Genomic DNA, 20,121 nt, shown 5'->3' on the forward strand with positions numbered 1-20,121 from the left:
TCCACAAGGCACTTAAGTTACGTACACTTCCAAGTCGCTCATGATTATTGTCTATTAATAAGCGAGAGCTTGAAATGCATCTCGTGATCCGAGTAACTGTACTTAGGGGCTATTAATAATGCAAGAGAACAGACTTAGTTTCTTTTAGCACCCAGTCGCACGAGGAGAAAGTTTTCGCGCGGCCGCCGCGCGGCGCTCGCCCAGATGCCGCGCCTTCATGTACATTAATGGCGAATCTGAATTCTATTTACTAGGCAACAACATTTACAATCCTCTGAATAATACAACCGCGCGGTCGCCGCCTAGAAAGAACTCAAGACAGGCTCACTCGCGTGTCCGGGACACTCATTTAAGTTCAAACGAAAAAGCCGAATAAATAGAGCGAATTTTGCTATGACAGTTAAGACGCATGCGCACTCAGCTCGGCGGCGGCGATTCGTGTCGCATAAATGCGCTCTTAAAGTTTACTTTTCTCGAACATGCCCGGAAATGTTTGTATTTAGTTTCAAAAAACGAACACGGAAAGTTTGTCATTTATGGACCGTGCAACTTCTTTTCGGTCAAGGTCTGCAAAGTATGAAAAGCCATTACTGTGCACTGCTCTAAACTTTTAAATCTATCTACTGACAAATGTTCTAACAATGAACTAAACGGGCAAAAGAAATACTCATACACCCAACTGCCAAGTGTTCGTGATTGCGAGAATTAATAATACTTAAATGCACTGGTAATTTAAATTTAAAAAAAATTAAATGTATTATTACATGTCCTGTCAATAAAAAGCAAAACAAAAAACAATGAAATCACACAAATATCAGCTAATTCAAATCCTTAGAATAATAACGCATAGAAACCTGGTCCGCTCACACTGAGGCAAATTGAAGCGCGCCCAAACGGCCTACACGAGCGGGCGGGCCTTCAGTGCTCAAGGTCAACTTGCACCGCGAACAGATCAAGAATTTTAGCTAAAAATGACGAATTGTGCGGTAAATGAGTGTAAAAATACGTCAGACAAACATAAAATAGATACTAACATCACATTCCACAAGGAAGTAACGCGTTTCAACTTGTATTTTTATATAAATATTCACTAAAACCGAAAATTAACCTACTACTAAAACTAGCTACATGAATTTGATTTTTGCCTCACTTGTGACAGTTCGTTTGATATGAAACTATCATTCTATGCGTTAGTATTCTAAGATCAAAACGTAATTCGCTATGGTTCATCGTGCTCAATTAAGTGGAATAGTTCAATCGACCCTTATTTCCCTAAAACCAAAGCTTAAAAAAAAAGAAAGTTTGTAAAAGCGAATTTCCATATTCATAGTACGTAAAGATATCATAGAGATTGTACACGTTCGAGAGATCATTGTGAATACTCGTGTAAGCACGAAAGCAATTTTAAACAGTAAAAGTACTTGCCTCGTGTTTACCCGAAGTTAACATTTTGCCTTCATATGCAAAACTCGTGGAAACCCAATAAACAAACTTTATAAGGTTGTGCAATAAAGTCGTTTTTTGCAATTGAAAGAGCCTGGAGAGGGCGAAAGGAGTTGGGGGGGCTAAAAACGCGGTTAAGTGACAAATGGTCACATATCCGTTTTAAATAGCAAATAATCTCAGTACAGAGTACTAAAAAAATCGACCTCAAAAGTACGTGGAATTACGTCTATTTGCTAAGTTTTATTGAAATATCCCCTAGTTCGTCACTATACAGGACTTGACACTGGAGATAATAAAAATCGGTTCTCACTACTCAAAGTATATTGAGAGAAGAACGCCTTGAATTGGAGAAATAGCAAAATCAACCATTAAAGTAATTGCTTCTAAATTAATGTTAGGCGCTATTTATGAAAATGAATCTTCATGCGTGAAGTCGGTTAAACATAGAGCACAACATTCTCTTTTTAAAATAGTGTTCGACTTATCGGCACTAACCCTAATACTGCATAGCTGAAATATCATTCGTTTCTTTCATAACAAATTCGCTTTTAGCAATTCATATTGATAAAGTTTACATTCGCTCGCAATCTCATCTCAGTTCGTGGAAATGAGTGTAGCTCGAGGCCGAATTATTGGAGGTCCTGGAATTCTATTGATAGACCGATCAATAGTGCACCCTGCGATCCGCGCATGCACTCTGGCGCCCCGGGCACGCGTCACGTTGTCCTCGAGACCCGTTTAACTTGTTGCTTTAACTTCATTACGAGTTGTAAATTGTTTCTATTTTGACTTTAAAACTCGTATCGACTGTATAACTTGCTTATCATAAGGAATTTTTCCTTATGATAGCAAGTTACACTATTTATACAAATAACCATTCACCTTTTATCATTTATTAGACAACTACACCAATCGCCTGGTCTAGCTTCACTCTGGGGCATTTAGCACTAAACCAGAAGAGTTCATTTTTCAAATTAGTACTACGAGGGATCGAACCCGGGACTTCCCCATCCAGTGGGCACACCGTGAGCACACCGTTGGGCGTCAGAGGGTGTAAAAAATAATTAAGGTTATATTGAGAACCTTGCCCAGCAGTGAGACGTTTATGGGTTGATATTCAGCACAGCACTTAGTAAATTCGAGAACAATATAATAATAATAACACACTCAACATAGCTAGGGAAACCCTGTGTCGCACGTGCCATGGACCCACGCATAGAAACCACAAATTACACCGAAACTCGCGAGAAAAATAAATGTAGGCCATACAAATATTTCTCCTGGCCCGGGAATCGAACCTGCGACCTCTGCTTGCCAATTCGCCAGGCTCTGGCCCAAGTTGGGGACTTCGCAAAGGTTGCGAAACCTACTTAGCCGCCGTTAGCTATATTGCAAAAAATTCACAAATTTACGTAACGTACAAATTAAACCATCATTCTACAAGCAACCGTGGGCTACCACCGCATGTGGTAAAGTTATATTCCAAAAGCTTCGTAAATTTGTATCATTAGGAAAATTTATTATTACACGACAAGAATTACATCATATGCACTTTCAATAAAACGTTAGTCCAAACATAAGCCATTGCAATGGAAATAAAACTTCCGCAATTACAATATAACAATTTCGCAATGCAATTATGAATTGTTACGCACAGTAAAAACGAAGAGAAGCTATTGGTCTGTGAAAGATCTTATGAGGGGTACTGTCCCAATATCTCTCAAAAAGAAGTTGATGGACACGTGCATCCTGCCCATACTAACTTATGGCGCGCAGACTTGGTCACTTACAAAGATCCACTCGAGGTCTGTCAACGAGCGATAGAGCGCAGCATACTTGGTGTGAAACAGACCAACCGAATTCGGAACACGACACTGCGTTCCCATTACTGACGTAGCCCAAAAAGCAGCGAAGATGAACTGGAGTTGGGCTGGTTATGTCTGCCGCATGCCTGAAGACCTGTGAGCCAAGGTAACCACCCTGTGGAGCCCCAAAAGCGTTAGCCGCCGCAGCAGACCGAAGAAGCGATGGCGTGACGAACTGGACGCCAACGATAAGGCTTGAGTCCAGTTAGCTCAAGATCGGGATGCCTGGAGGGAGCCTTTGCGCAGCAGTGGGATACATCAGGCTAATTGTAATTGATATCTTCAAAGAAACTTATGTGGCACTACAATAACAGTGCTTGAAAGCAGTACCGCATAAAGTGCAGCACCTGTATAGCGCCCATAAAGATCACAAGAAGTAACATTTTATATAAAAACAAGGGTTGTTGCTGTTTCAGGTTTTTTACACATCAGCTGATGCTGATATGGATGCTGGCTTCAATAGTTTTAATTTCCTCTCGTTGGGCCATGTGGTACACTTGTAGAGAGTGCCTATTAAAGGCGCCCTTGAGGTTGGATATATGCTTCAATGTCCTGTAAAAGCCGTGGGCAGCATTCAGATGCTATTCTTGCTCAGTGCTACAGCTTCTCTACAAGTTTAGTACAGTCGGAATCAACTGAGGGTTCACGTCCAGTGGCCTGCAGTCAAATATCTCGGGAGGCATATGTAGTAGTAGTTCTGAAGGTCGAGCTATGCCAGGCTTTATGGGATCCTGGCCTGATAGTAGCCTTCTCCAGTGCATCTGATCCATCATAGCCTTTGTTCTCAGAGTGACAGTGTTGCATGTAGTCAGTGTGGGACGACTTTGGTCCTCTCCCAAACAGTGTTTACAATAGTCACACAGTTCTTATTGTAAGAGGGTGGATTGAAAAGCTTGCAGCTGTGATTATTATATTTTTTCTTACTAGCCTCAAATAATTGATATATTATTCATTGGATGTAGCAGTGCAACATTTTATTGGTGTAGCATTTTTGATTATGAAATTAGAGCGAGTCCAACGAGACCAAGTGCAGCGATTTAAAATATAGCAAAAAATGGACACAAGTTGTGTGACTGATGGTAAGTGACATAGGTATGTGGACAGGTGTCCAAAGCAGTTGCAGTGTCTCTCAGAGATTTATATCGCACAGATCTGAAGAGCACTGCCACTACGCCTGTCACCCTGAGACATGAGTTGACAAGTCTCATGTGCCTGTAATTTCACACATTACCCTTCAAAACCCCTGTTTTGAAGGGTAATGTAATGTCCGACATTCATATGAATCAATTACTGTCAAATAAGTAATACTTGACTAAATTAAATTACAATGTCAAGTATGAAGCTTCATTCTCATCATGCGTTGTTCAATTAGGTCAAGTTTACTTATTTGACAGTAATTGTTTCAGATGGATGTCGGATGGAGAATAAGAGTACAGGGCCTGGAACAGAGTCAAGCTCATTACTGCTTGGCGACAGAAATAGGTAAGTTGGCAGTACTTCCCATGATGAACTTTACTAGACTCTTTCACAAGGAGCTGAAACGAAAAGGATCTCCATCATATATGACTATACAAAATTAATTGCAAAATTCAATAGTGGAGGAGAAACCGTTGAAGAAGATCCAAGGTCTAGCTGACGCACAGCATCACGACTGATGAAAACACTGGAAAGTGAGTGATCTCATTATGGAAGTCAGTAGATTGACTATCAAGGAGATTGCATTGTGCATGATTGACTCTCATTAGAACGCACATAAATTATAACTGTCAATGAACTTGGATTTTACAAGGTTTCTTCTAGGTGGCTCCCCAGTTTGCTTTCAGTGAACCAAAAGCATATTCGTCTCACAATGTCTTGCAACTGTTTGGAGATGTTTGAGGCTGATACACAATTTTTTTTTTTAATTTATGACAATGGATTACTCTTCAGTACACCATCATTATTATTAGGGTGGCTTCATTGAGGGCCTATGCATCCCCTCATCACTGCGGCCATTGACTGATTATTGTGATCACCACTAATTACAGTGCAGAGCCAAAGCCAACAGCATTGAAGAACTGAAGGACTTTCCTGGCAGATTTAATGTTTCCGGTTGTGGCATGTGCCTTCCCAGTACGGAACTACACCATTATACACCAGTGTCCAAACCACAAGATTGAAGCAGTGAAAAAAATCTGATGAACCGACCCCAAACTTTTTGTCAGCTGACAAGGTGGTGGTGTCAGCTTTTTGGGATGCTAAGGGTGTCATCATGGTGGTTTACATTGGAGAATGGCAAAATCATTAACTCAGCACACTATAGCATCCCTTTGTAACATTTGTGCAAAAAAATTAAAGAGAAACACTCAGGATTGCTCAGGACAAAAGTATTGATTCACCAGGATAATGCATTTTGTGAAGTTTATGTAGCTTACATTTCTTATTGTGGTATCGAATTACTGCACCACCTGGCTTATTCTCGTGGTTTAGCACCTTCGGACTTTCATCTGTTCCGAAACCTAAAAAACACCACAATAGACAGAATTTTCATCGAACGGAGATGTTGAAGCAGTATTACATCATTTTGAAGACCTTGAAGAATCTTTTTTTAAACTGGTGCAGAAGCTTTGAAAAGCAGGTGGAACAAATGCATAGAGCTAGATGGAGATCACGTTGCAAAATAAAAATACTTTTGTAACTATTTGTTTCCTTGGTTAGACTGCGAACTATTATATCCAACCTCATATGTCACTCAGGCCAGACCATTTAGTGCTGCTTGGCCTAATACACACCCGTAGTGTGTAATACACACCCTAACTTAGGGTCAAGACAAATTTAATGAAATTCATCACTCAAGCCCTAATCATTTAAATAAATAAATCATTTTTTCAGTCCACCAAAGTTTAATAACAACGTCGAACTCGACGTCAGATAGTGTCAAGTTGAGTCCAGAATTTCCTTCGACGAAATCACGCAGGTTCTTGATATCCTAAAAATGTGATAATCAATCTGCAGGGTTGCAGTGCTCCGCAGGGCGGGCGACCTCGATGCAAGCTATCACCTGCCACTAAATTAAGTACATAAAACGATTCTACAACATGTACCAACCTTTAGCAGATTTTAGCTCCGAACGCCCAAATACGGAGAACACCGTAGAAAAACAATCCATCATACCGCCCATCCAAAACATATTTTTTTTCTCATCACTCAATGCAGGTCGAACACAATGCATGTCCTTCGGAGCATCATGTTCTTGCACGTTACACTCCATCTTGTCAGCGTTAAAGTTATTATTTTTCACTCGTTTTATGAAAAGATTTTCTAATGTCCGTAATTCAAAACATTTCAATTTTATAAATGTGATAGCAATCCAGGAATAATAAACTATCACGCACGCACGTCCACTGCGTGACCGAAATGAACCGGAGACTATATCTTTCTAATTTGTGGCCCGGAGTGACGACGACGACGCGCGATTACTTTTATTTTGTCTATGGACGACGCACACCACAGAGTAGATTTGACACATGCGACCTAGAATGGTAACTTGATGTACAGTAACATGTCGTTGGTCCCGATGAATAGGGTATTATCTCAAAAGCATCGATTTTTCAGGTGAGCAAAGGTTCTTTCTTATTGAAATTATGTATATTTTTACGGGCATATAAAATATTTGAATAAATGTACTGTGATGCCACAGTCATGATACCAGTCTCCTTAAACTTTTCTCTGAGAGAAACCCGAGAGCCTAGACGGTACACATCTCGATTTGCAATACAACTATGGTTTGAATATCTGCCACTTTACCCCACATGAGAATACCGTAGGACATTATACTATGGAAGTAACTAAATTAAGCTAGTCTAGAAGTACTAACATCGGTAAGCTCACGTATTCTGCGGACTGCGTATGCAACGGAGCTTAATCTGCTGGCCAGGGAAGATATATGTGGAAACCATTGAAGTTTACTATCTAAGGTCACTCCCAAGAAGACTGCTTTATTAACAAGGTCTAACTTTTCTCCGTTTATTTCTATGCTTGAACTAGTCGATTTTACGTTAGGTAATTCAAATTTAACATATTTTGTCTTCTTGGCATCAAGCAATAAATTGTTAGCATTAAACCAATAAACTATCTTAGAGAGGGTATCATTAATATGGTCATAGTTAATGTCATGTCTGTCTGTTTTAAAAATCAAGGATGTGTCATCAGCAAACAACACTATTTCGCAATGGTCCTTAACAAAGAATAGCAGATCATTAATATGCTAATTAAACTCTACTGCTCATTTGTAAGGCAGATTCTTCTGAGACGAATGAGCCAGAAACTCCAGGGGTTGCTCTTTGTAAATATGCAGGTGTCCTCATCTAATTTCGTGATAAAACATAATTGTGTAATGAAATAACTGACTGTTTGAAGAAAAAAAAAATCAAATTTTTATTAGGATTGTTAATCTGATGATATAAATATTATTTTCGACAAATATTTCTTGGGTGAATACACACTGTCCGTGATACATTAATTGCCTAATTACGTTACCACGAAATTATACAAGTTTTTTATTTTTTTTCGTCTTTATAAACATTGTCGTTAAGAGTTGTCCAAAAAATACCGATTCTTTTGATGCTCTGTAGAGAGTGTAGGGTGTACATAAAACCTTCAATTTGTACTCTGATCGCGATATCCGTTGCACCTACTGCTTTAACGTTTATTATTGTCGCATTCGCATCACGCGATCTGAATTGACTAAGATACACGTGCAGTTTTATTCCACTCTGATCATATAAATGGCTTATAAATAGAATATGCCAGTAAAATGCCCTATTTTCGCAAAAATGAACGCAAATAACAGAATTATAATTATAATAATTTGCTTAGTGCATCGCGAAATAATTTTGTTATTTGCGTATATATTTTGTAAACTACAATAAGACTATGTTTGAAGTGGAATTGTAGTTCTTTTTTCAAATGTTGGACTTTCAATGCTTGGTACTACTCATGTGTTCTAGTACCAGCAATTGTGAAAGACTAAATTGTATGGACCGAAATGGTGGGAAGATTAAAACGAGAAACTTAATAGTTATCGTTTTGTGAAAATTTGACTTGTAAACATTGACTCACAAATAAATGGACGACGGGTCTAATACAAAAACCACGAAAAAAAAGTCCCAAGTCAACCTATTTAAACGTAGTGACATGTAAAGGAATATGAAAAAGCTAAAACGTTGAATTTAAATTGTAACGTCATCGCAGTACTGTCTAATTTTGCTTGCTTCGCTGTCAGTCGAACAAACGAAGACTAAAGCGTGAATGACGCTCTGTATACGATTTTAACGCCCTATAAGTTCGGACACTTTTTAGCGCGGACCCGACGTCCATATAATTGTAAGGCAATGCTGGTAAATTATATTTATAACCCATTTGTATGATCAAAGTGGAATAAAACTGCACGCGTATCTTAGTCTATTCAGATCCCGCGATCAGATGCGACAAAAATAAACGTTATACTTATAATTTAATGGGTCCAACTGGTTGCCTATACCGACAAGAGCACATGTACAGCTTGACACTTTGGACCGTTCTTATCGTAGCGGCATAGAGTTGGATTTGTGACGGTGTGACCTCCTTACACCGTCATCCCACCTTTTTATATCGCCTCTCTCCATTCGTATCGTATCGTTTTTTCTTCTTCTACTCATATTTAAATTTGAATTGTTCCATCTTCCTTCGCTTTCTCATTTTTGCTTCGTACTACGGTCACTCTCTGCGTGACCGCGATAGCGGACAGAACTACTAAATCAAATTGTCTAAATTTTTATTCTTTTCAAGTTTAATCATAATATTAGGGGTTAAAGTATGAAATTGCCGTTTTATTGCAATAGGTTCTTTGAATTTTCATAGAATCTTCATGGTTTGAGGTTTTCGAATGAAACTTTTCTCAAATGGTTTCTGTGATTATTATTTTTTTTTAAATTTGAAACATTTGAATATCGACTTTCAATTGTTTTTGTTATTCAATTTAGACAAGAAAGATGGATACTGCGAAAATTGGAGTGATTTTTGAATACGAGTTCCGACGCGGAACTAACGCGGCAGAAACAGCCCGCAATATCAATGCTGCGTTTGGAGAGGGGTCTACTAATGAATGCACCGTGCGATTTTGGTTTAAACGCTTTCGTGATGGAAATTTCGACTTAAAGAACGAGCCACGAGGAAGACCGCCCACACAGGTGAATAACGATGAATTAAGAGAGATAGTGGAAGCCGATCCTAGTAAAACTACCCAGGAATTAGCGGCATGGTTTAACGTTACCTTACCCACAATATTGACTCACTTGCGTCAAATCAATAAAATAAAAAAATACGAAAAATGGGTGCCTCATGATTTGACTGATCTGCAGAAAGAAACGCGTGTTGAAACTTGTGTTGCCTTGTTGAACCGGTACAGAAATGAAGGAATATTGGATCGAATTGTAACATGTGATGAAAAGTGGATTCTATATGATAACCGGAAAAGAAAAATGCAATGGCTGACCCCAGGTCAAATGCCACAACAGTGTCCTAAAGCAAAACTTACCAATAAAAAGGTAATGGTAACTGTTTGGTGGTCTCAGCATGGTGTTATTCACTATAGTTTTCTCCGATCTGGTCAAGCAATAACGGCAGATGTCTATTGTGCCGAACTCCGAACCACGTTGACAAAACTAGCAGTAAAACAGCCCCGACTCATGAATCGATCTTCACCATTATTGCTCCACGACAACGCGAGACCTCACACAGCACGAGAAACCATTTTGACCCTTCAGGAACTGCAGTTAGAAACCATTCGTCATCCTCCGTATTCACCAGACCTTGCTCCAACGGACTACCATTTTTTTCGTGATTTGGACAATTATCTACGTGACAAGAAGTTTTCTTCCCAGGAGGCAGTACAAAATGCTTTCACACAGTTTGTGCAGTCTAGATCGTCGGAGTTCTATCGCAAAGGCATTAATAACCTTCCCATTAGATGGCAGCAATGTATAGATAATAATGGCAACTATTTTGATTAAATAAATTTGTTAAAAATTTAAAAAATAAACAATTTAGATTTTCAGTACAAATCGCAATTTCATACTTTAACCCCTATTACAATCAATGTAAATCATGTATCGACCATAATGAGCGAATAAGAGTCTATCCAATATGTGTAATTCAACATAATACAACCCGATAAGGGTTTTTTTTTTTTACTTTACCTTTTACTTCACGTTAAATAAATTTGTGGAAGTTTCCTGTTTTACTCCCGTGATCCTGACCACAGATTTAAGTATTAAACGTGTCAAGCTTGACGTCTTTTGACCCTGTACAGTACTTTTATTTTGTATAAGTGATTATTCAAATTATTTTAGTTTTTTGACGAATTAAAATAATTTAATAAACTCAATCAGTTATCATTTATTTGTAAGTCAATGGTTATCATTGTCAATTTAATGTCTACAATAATAAGAATTAAATATAACAACGGACTTATATTACATAAATCGCGTGGTTGAAAGTGACATATCTTTTTTTTTCATCGAACGAAAAAGTTAGGTGCACTACAGTTCGTCGTCAAGTTCGAATTTCAAAAACCTTTTCCACTCAAGCGTGCCTAAAACGCTTTTGCGCGCAGATTTCTCATGAGAAACAAAGCCTTTCCGAGCTAGTTAGGTGAAAATGTTTATCTTCGCTGTTGTCTAATGATTTGAAATTTCGATACGTTTTTATTTTATAATTCACGCTAAATGAAACGTCAAAAGATATTTCCAGACGAAGAACATAATTTGATCCTTCCAAGTCAGCCTTCCAATTATAATTTTAAGTATTTTTCCAATATTTTTCAATTGAAATTTTCCGAAACTTACCCAACAAGTTATACATCGATGCAGACCCTTTAGAACATTTAAATATCCAAACGTTGACTTTACTTTTTATTAAGAAAATAAACATTTAGTTTGTGATTAAAAACCCCATACTACACTCATCTAATCGGGAAAAATATCTTCGTCAACACACCTATTGAATGCAACTGCTAAATTAATTATAATTACAGAGTCGATATGCCTCAGAGATTTTCCGTTTTTTTTATTAAGTATGGATTTAAAAGCTTTGATGATATCTCATGGATTAACATGACGAAATTTAAATACACTGCCACAAACATCAGTCATATTCTTTAGGAGATCAATAGCAAGAGAAGAAGAATTTAATGATTCTGTAGTATTCATAGTGACATTTGAAAGCTCGGACTACCTCATATGTTTATAAGTTTGCCGTCAAATTGTAGTTCTATATCTCTATCGTGTTGTTTAATCCTTTCTGATTCTATTTATTATGCTATATTTGGATTTATCTTTCAATTTCAATTGTCTAATTATATCGCTGTGAACTAAGCCTGGAAAACTAAACCTTAGCAGCTACATATCGCACCTCATATGTAATAATGGCATAACGATTGTGAACTGGCAACCGGTACTATCTTCAGAGGATGGAAAAAAATAAAGACCGTATCGGAAAGTATGCATTCTATTTCTGTCAATGAGTAAGACCTTGTAGCCATAAATACACAATGTTAAAATTATTCGAAATAATTATATCGCAACCCTTATGGAAGAATAGCGTAAGCGCGTAAGTAGCGGAGTTACGTCAAACAAGTTAATTGCACCATTAGATACAGAAAATATGTAATGGAGCCGTTTATTATTATATTGTACTAAATTGTAGAGAGTTACAAAAAATCATAACCCACACAAAAAAATATACTATATAATATATATATGTGTCACAAAAATTGTATCTAATGGAGTAATAAACGTTTTTGACGTAAATAGTCTAAAGTACTATCTCAATTTTGACAACTTTACAGGGTGAAGAAAAAATCATTTATATAGGGTCTGGTTCATTAAATAAAAATACGTAGTGTACATACATATATGCGTAATAAAAATATTTAAAAACTACGTATTTTTATTTAATAAATCAGACGCTATATGTATAAATGACGCAGACAATTTTTTTCTTCACCTGTAAAGTTGACAAAATTATATTTATTATATATATAAAATTATATTATATAGAAATAGTACCAATTGCCAGTGCACAGTCGATATGTGGAGTTACGTCAAAACGTTTATTGCTCCATTAGATACAAAAAAATATAACCCACCTATCCAATTTTTGTAACTCTCTCTACAATATAGTATAATATAATAGTAGATGGCTATATAACATATTTTTCTGTAGCAAAAAATTTGTATGACGTAACTCCACTTACGCCGTTCTTCCATAAGGGTTGCGATTTAATTATTTTCGAATAATTTTAACATTGTGTATTTGTAGCTACGAGGTCTTATTGATATATATATAGAACGAATACTTTCCGACATGGTAGACAAAATATACTTATATCATTGTATGCGGATAAGTTCTAAAGCAAAGAATCAAATATTAGATGACCGCGGCCGAAGAAAAACTTGCTTCGATCCGCCTGAAAATTGGCATTGGCATGGGGTAAGTACTTTTTCGCCATTTTTTTAATAACTGCCATTTAAGCTTTTATTTTTTTCCATCCTCTAATCTAAGCATTCAAGCGATTTTTTCGTTGCAGAAAAAGACGACCAGTAACGTATTTTGTGTCGATCGACACTATGGAATTTAGTTTTCGCGTAGGTACGTACAAATTTGTTCGATTATAACTCTGACATTTCACACATGAAATCAAATGCTGTTGTAACTGAAAATTGTACAAGAAGAGGACATATGATTATAAAATTTAAAAAAAATCTGAAGGATCTCATTGCGAACAATGTGATTATTTTTATTTACACACATTATTTACTAATCCATTTATAAACAAGTATATATAGCACTGTTATTACAATAGTGTTGTAACTCAAAATATGTGAATTTCAAGATTATACTATAGCTGAACGTAAAATTTGATTACGTACAGGTCAATAACACCGTCGTTAGAATACTGTAAAAAATAAAACTCAAAATGAGACAAACTTTATGTGACTTAGATCTGGCCAAACAGTCCTTGCTGAAAATGTGAAACCATGTTTTCCCTTTTATTTTTAAATATATTTGGCAAGAATAAACTTTATGATCTTTCACCAAGCCAGTTATGTTTTTCATCTGTTCCGAAAAAAATATACTTTTTGAGTTAATACATAATTGTATTAACAGTGCGATATATTTATTGGTTTAATTCCGTAATTTTGAGTTACGACAGCATTTGCTTTTTTATGTGCGATTTGTCGATCACTAACACGCGACCGCAACGAACGATAAAATCGAGTAAATCTATTTAGCTGACAAGCAGTAAAAAATTTCGAGCGCCAACAATGGTTGTCAAGAATGAGCAAATACGCAGACACCTATATTAGTGGATTGTAGAAATAAAACAATTCTTTATTATTTAATTTGTATTTTTCACATCTACTCTTACAGTTATTCTTAACTATAAAGAACATCCAAAAATCACTTATATTCAGAACTTGACGGGCGAGCGTTCATAAAGTACATGGTTGGGTCAAGGGGGCTTGGAGCCGAGCTAGCTCGGCCTTCATTTTCGTTTTTATTCGAGTATTTGTCCGTAATCTCACCAGCTGGAATACACATATACAGCATTGAATGATGTACATTCATCTCGTCCTTAAATATACTAATTACTTTACTTCATTGGAATATTTTTTAATTTATGTAATTTAAGTAAATTTAAGGTTTTTTATAAATATGCACGTAACTAATAAAATTTTGGATAATGTTATGTTGACAGCAATTTCTATACTATCAGTCACTGTGGATTTCTTGTCAGTCTTTCCTGAATGAGATTTCAAGTCAAATTACTATGACCTCACCTATATACTAAATCTATGATGACCTCACATTTTAGTGTAAAGCACAGGGCTATAGTCGTTTGAACTAGTGATGAATGAGACTCAGTCTTTTAAGGCCTTTTAAAAAACCTCGACTAATTTTCAACGCTCACGACTAGTCTAGTCTTTTAACCCCTTGAGGGTTCTTGAGTCATAAGACTAATTCGAGTCGAAGTCTTTTAACCCCAGGAAGCTTAAAAGACTTATAGGACTAAAACGACTAAAAGGACTGGCGCCTCATAGCCTCTGGAGTCGCGAGTCATGAGCCGTATGGCGTGATTTTATTTCTACCCACAAGGTATTTATTTTACGATTTTTATTATAATTAAATAAACGTGATTATTTACTACATACTACTTACGTCATTTTTATTTATAAACTTTAGGTTTAATAATACATAAAATAGGTATAAGTTTTTTCCAAACAACTCGAGTCGTTTAAGTCTTTCAAGTCCATTAAGTCTTAGTATAACGACTGAAACTTATTAATAAAAACTCGCACTGTAAAATGGAGTCGAGTCGTTATAAAACGCCTTAAAAGACCGAGTCTTTTTCATCACTAGCTTAAACTCATGTGTGTGTTTGAGACACTGAGAAAGCTCAGCGATAGGTCGAAAAATAATGTCAGCAGTGAATATGTTATTATTTCCTAATGGCCATTACACTACAAAGGTTTAGGTAATTAACTAAACGTAAACAAACTGTAATGAAATATTTGATGTGCTGCTTACTTATTGTAAAATTATAATGAACTATTTGAATTTTATTAATTGTGTTCTACTATATAAAGTACTAAAATTATATGATAATATTTTCATGTAACAGACAACATTTCGAACTACCCTATTTAAAATGGTAGCAAATATTATAATGTTTAAATAAAGATGTTTAATAACACGTACCACAACTTTGCTATGATAAACAACCTAAAATCCAGCCGTTGCAAAAATGACAGTTAATAACATTGAACCAAATTAAAGAGTGCAGCTGTAATAAGAGGCATATGAAACTCATTACTAAATATTGTATTTGACCGGGTAACAAGTGACAGCTAAAGTTTGTTTACTTTTAATTAATTATGATAGATAGGCTTGGCACCTGTAAAGTGGACTCGAAAACAATGTCAAAATCACTATATTTTTTATAGCATTCGCTATGAAAGTCAAAAGACTATAGAGATGGTCCCATCCCCTTTTTTCATTGTTTCCATTATTTTTTCAAAAGACATAAAAAGCTTAGAAGAATTTTATTTTGATAAATTCTTCTGCTCTTTTTCTTCTTTTTAACGCACACACTCACAAGCCCTGAAGTAGGGCAACCCTGTATTGCGGGTGCCATGGACACACACATAGGTAAACATACATTTAACTTACGATGCTACATATTTAAACCTATTTCACAATTTGATATCGGCACATAGAGCCCTTAAAACTATGAGATACATGCCTAAGGCATTTATTTTCAAGCCTAATTGGCTTACTAAGTTAATAATTATTCTCGTCATCTATCTCTAGCCAGTACAAGTGGCAAAGGCTAAGGGCTATTCCTTACTTCCGTCCAGGTTTTTACCCGAAGCGACCGGTTTTAATCTATTTCTGGTGTGCGGAAACCACGCAGAAAATACGCGTCAAATAATATTGAAATACGTACGAGTCCATATTTCAAGTCGCATAACCTTGCACCCTGTACTTTGACAGCTAGAGTTTCACAAGTATTGTGCCTATTCTGATCTATGGCACTTAATCACACTTACTGTAATAATAATTACTTAACTAATAAGGTAGACAAATTTTTAAATATCAGACTAGAAAGGCTTTGTATAATTTGCAAATGTAGAATCGAAAACTGGTTCGATTATTCGCTCCAAATCTCTAAAACGGTTGGACCGATTTAGAGATTCCGTTCATTCATTCCTTTCTTTTCAAGCCCTATTTGTCAGTTCCATGACATAACAATGTCAAATGTGATGATTATTTTTGGCACAACATTTAAATCAATTAAATCCTAACTCATACTTACCTACGTCATATTAGGCTTCGTTCACATGGCATCGTAATGCACGTTTTTTGCAGTTTTCGATTTTAAACGAATAGCCGCTATATTTATATAGCAATCACTCTGAGTGCACCTCTATGATGGATCCACGCTTTATTGCACTTATATATGTCTGTGTTTATACTACACTGTAAAATACCTTCATATCGGACATTTCTAGTGAAGCTTAGTACGTGATATGTTTTAATATTCTAAATGCAGGACGTAAACTCCCGTGTACCAATTTTATATGGTTTTGGCATTGACTTACAAATAAATGGATGACGGGTCTAATACAAAAACCACGAAAAAAATGTCCCAAGTCAACCTACTCGAAATTTAAATTGTAATGTCATCGCAGTATCGCGCTGTCAGTAGAACAAATGAAGACTAAAGCGGAGTGTCGCGCTCTGTATACGATTTTAGCGCCTTACAAGTGCGGACACTTTTTAGCGCGGACCCGACGTCCATATAATTGTAAGTCAATGGGTTTTGGAGAAAACTCAAAAAAAAATATTACTAAATATTTATCAACACGAGTTTAACAGGAATATAAAACACTATTTATTAAACTTTGTCGCTTTTCCAAAATGCCAGCGTAAGTTAAGAAAATCGAAAATTTCCATTTTACTGACACTGAACTAGCTGCCAAAGCCCAATTGGTAAGGACTCCTGCTCATTCAATGGTATTTATGCAAAAAAAAAAAAAACAATGTTCTTGCGCCGCCTTTATCATACCTCTGTCTGTAAAATAAGCTACGAATTAGATATTTTTCCTATAATCTTTCAAAAACCTCTTATAAAACTAATATTTAAATCAGGGAATAAAAACGCCTCACAACTTATCGACCAATATTAATACTTCTCTCTCTCTCTCTCTCTCTCTAAAGTTTTCAAAAAAATCAGTCAACAAAAGATTATATCAATATGCAGAGAAAAATAATGTACTAGGGGACAATCAATATGGTTTCCGTTATAAACGTTCTACTGAGACAGTTAGTAGTACTTCTACAAACTATAGACACCAGACTTTCACAAACGAAACTATTATTCAAGAACATGCGAGGACCATAGGTATACAAGTTTCTTTTGTAAAAATTCATTTTCATTTTCTGTCATTTTATAAAATGCTTTTTAAGGAAAAAATTGTAACTTACGCCTGCATTTTGGAAAAGCGACAAAGCTTAACAAATGGTGTTTTAAATTCCTGTGAAACTCATTTTAATAAATATTTAGCATATCATTATTTTTTGAGATTTAATAATTTTTGTAATTTCTAAGCATAAAAATCGAAGAACTCTAAGGTAATTTTCTCCAAAACTGGCACACGGGATTGGGAGTTTTCATCCTGTATTTAGAATATTACAACGCATCATTATATTAAGCTTCACTAACAATGTCCAATCTGAAGGTATTTCGAAACAGTGTACTGGCATAGTAGATGCCAACGGATTCGCCCTCGGTGTAACAGAAAGTATTTGGGTTTTACAAATACATTTTTGAAAAATTGTTCGAAGATCCAAGAAACGATGAAACAAAGTTTTTCAATTACTTTCGGCTATCTCTTATAGGCTCATCTCACACTGGCGCAGAGTCGAAGCGTCGCGACGTGTCATGTTTTCGTCTATAGTATATTCATCTCTATTTTCCCACTGTTAAGGTACAAATTTGTGTTAAGCAATGCGTCGCCAAGCGTTGTAGTTGAAAAACAGGACGCGACGCGACGTTTCGACTCTCTTTTTAGTTCTGAACCAAAATTCTATTGTCTATGGTACTCGCTACTGAACTAAAAATTTTCAAAAAAGAACGTAGTATTTTGCTAAGTGAGTGAGTGCTCGATAAACGAACGTATTTAGCGGTGTGCGTTTTTTGCAGTACAAACGACGTGTGAAAGATTCTCTAAGTATTACTTGGAGAACCTTTCACACGTCGTTTGTACTGCAAAAAATAGTGGCGCGTACATATGCGCTAGTGTTTTTTTTTAAGATTTATATTGCAAAAAACATGTAGTACAATGCCGTGTGAACGAAGCCTTAGGTACAATCAATTTTTAAACGACCGTTCGTTCCAAAACACCCTGCATAATTTGCTTACCTCACTAAGCCCCACTATTCGGTTGTTGGACCCCCACCGAATTGCGAGTATTTCAGGTACGTAATATATTTTCTTTCTTTACACACGTAAATAAAAATTTGAGCATACTCAACCGGCACTAAAGTAATACAAAAAATGGCTTCCTTAAATAAAACGAAAAACTAAATAAAAAAACATAAAACAAAAAACTTCCTTGCTCCAACTGATTTTAATTTTTTTTCGGAAATTGGTTAACTTTTACTGGAAAAAAATTCAATTCCGATAAGAAAAATGCCCTTAAACTCCTAAGATTTTCATAGCAGAGACATCTGCATAGACAATAATGGCTAATACTTGGATATATACTTTTCACAAAAAAATGTTTTCCTTTCTCTCTATATAAAAAGGCAATTTCATAGGTAAGGAAGGACCTAATACAACCCCATTGACGTATTTTACATATAAGCTCGTCGAGCGCTTCTTACGTACATTACCATGTTCGATATTACGACCGCGTTTCTGTGGACGTTACAGTGATATGCTGTCGTAAACTACGAACACTGACGAACGCGTCCTGCTGCCCTTCCGTTCAACTTCTTTATATGAACTTCTATGACGAGTAATTTCACAAAAAAAAAAAAATTACAATAAAAAAAAATAATTACAATCATTTTCAACCCTGACGTTGGCGAAATCGTCGCGCAAAACGACGGAGCCATAGATACAAAAGTTGAAGTTGAAAGCGACATCTCTAGTCAGCGATAGTAGCTGTAGCGGTATCCTCCTGAGTGAAGAAATAAATTTCTCACAGATGGCGCTACGACAAAAAAGTAGTTAAAAAAAAGATCTGCAACAAACACAGAAAAATTCACAAGGTCTGCTGGTTTGTTCTGTGGCTTAATTGGCAGAGCATCTGGCACGGATTGCCTCAGGGTGTTGGTTCTAATCCAGCAGGATCGAATGAATTTTTCTTAATCTTTGTTATAATTTATTGTATTCATTTCAAGTGCGTTTGGAACTTGAAACAAAAATCGCGATAACGCGAAAATGCGTTGACGAAAACAAAGTGCTTTGTTTTTTGTCGAAATACGCGCGGACTTTACTTTATTTGGATATTATACCCGTGTGCACTGTAATGAGACCCCCCTCGTCTAAGATCCATTAAAGTCAGAGGGTTGCGATTGTATTCTTTTTTCTACTGAACTCTAAGCTAATTTTGTTTCAACTATTTGCAGAATAGTTTTTTAGCTTTAATGTGGAATTATAATTCTGTCCTAAACTTTGCCGTGTAAGATAGTGTTTTTGTGAAAACAATAACAATTCTGGCATACTCAATTTTGTTGGTCAAGCGTGAGTTGTCCATACAAATGAATAAAATTAGTAAAATTTTTTTGAGTTGATCTGACTCAATTTTATGTAAGGATCATTTCATTGTACGGGACGAAAAAATCGGGACGGCAAAATGATTTTACATACAATTGAATGAAATTGACGTTTTTTTATACCTGTTAGACTCAGTTGCTTATGAGAATTATTTTATTGTAAAGAATCGGGACAGTACGTTGGTCAAATTAAGTAAAATGTTATTAATTTTGCATGAAAAAATATTTTATGATATTTGACCAACTTCTGCTGACCCGATTCGTCCCATACAATGAAATGATGCCTTCATGAAACTGATCGTCGATCAGTACTAAAAAATGTTTTTGACAGTTTTATTAATTTTTATGGACAACTCACGATTCATCATAAAATTGACTACGCCGAAATTGTTTCCACAAAAAGAAGATTTAGTTGTTCTAAGACAGTTTTCTTGTATGTTCT

The 20,121-nt window shown here is 36.1% G+C and overlaps 1 protein-coding gene across 1 annotated transcript in view; it reads right to left on the bottom strand.

Annotated features, from left to right (window-relative positions):
* The window catches only part of LOC113239162 (mitogen-activated protein kinase kinase kinase 12-like), a 42,045-nt gene extending 35,484 nt beyond the window's left edge, over window positions 1–6,561 (bottom strand). The window contains exon 1 of the mRNA XM_026476034.1: window positions 6,399–6,561. Coding sequence (XP_026331819.1) covers window positions 6,399–6,561 — 163 coding nt within the window. The remainder of the gene's footprint in view (window positions 1–6,398) is intronic.
* Between the last annotated feature and the right edge of the window lie 13,560 nt (window positions 6,562–20,121).

The sequence above is a fragment of the Hyposmocoma kahamanoa genome, unplaced genomic scaffold (assembly GCF_003589595.1).
Source record: "Hyposmocoma kahamanoa isolate Upper Pololo Valley unplaced genomic scaffold, ASM358959v1 99702, whole genome shotgun sequence".
Taxonomy (NCBI): Eukaryota; Metazoa; Arthropoda; class Insecta; order Lepidoptera; family Cosmopterigidae; genus Hyposmocoma; species Hyposmocoma kahamanoa.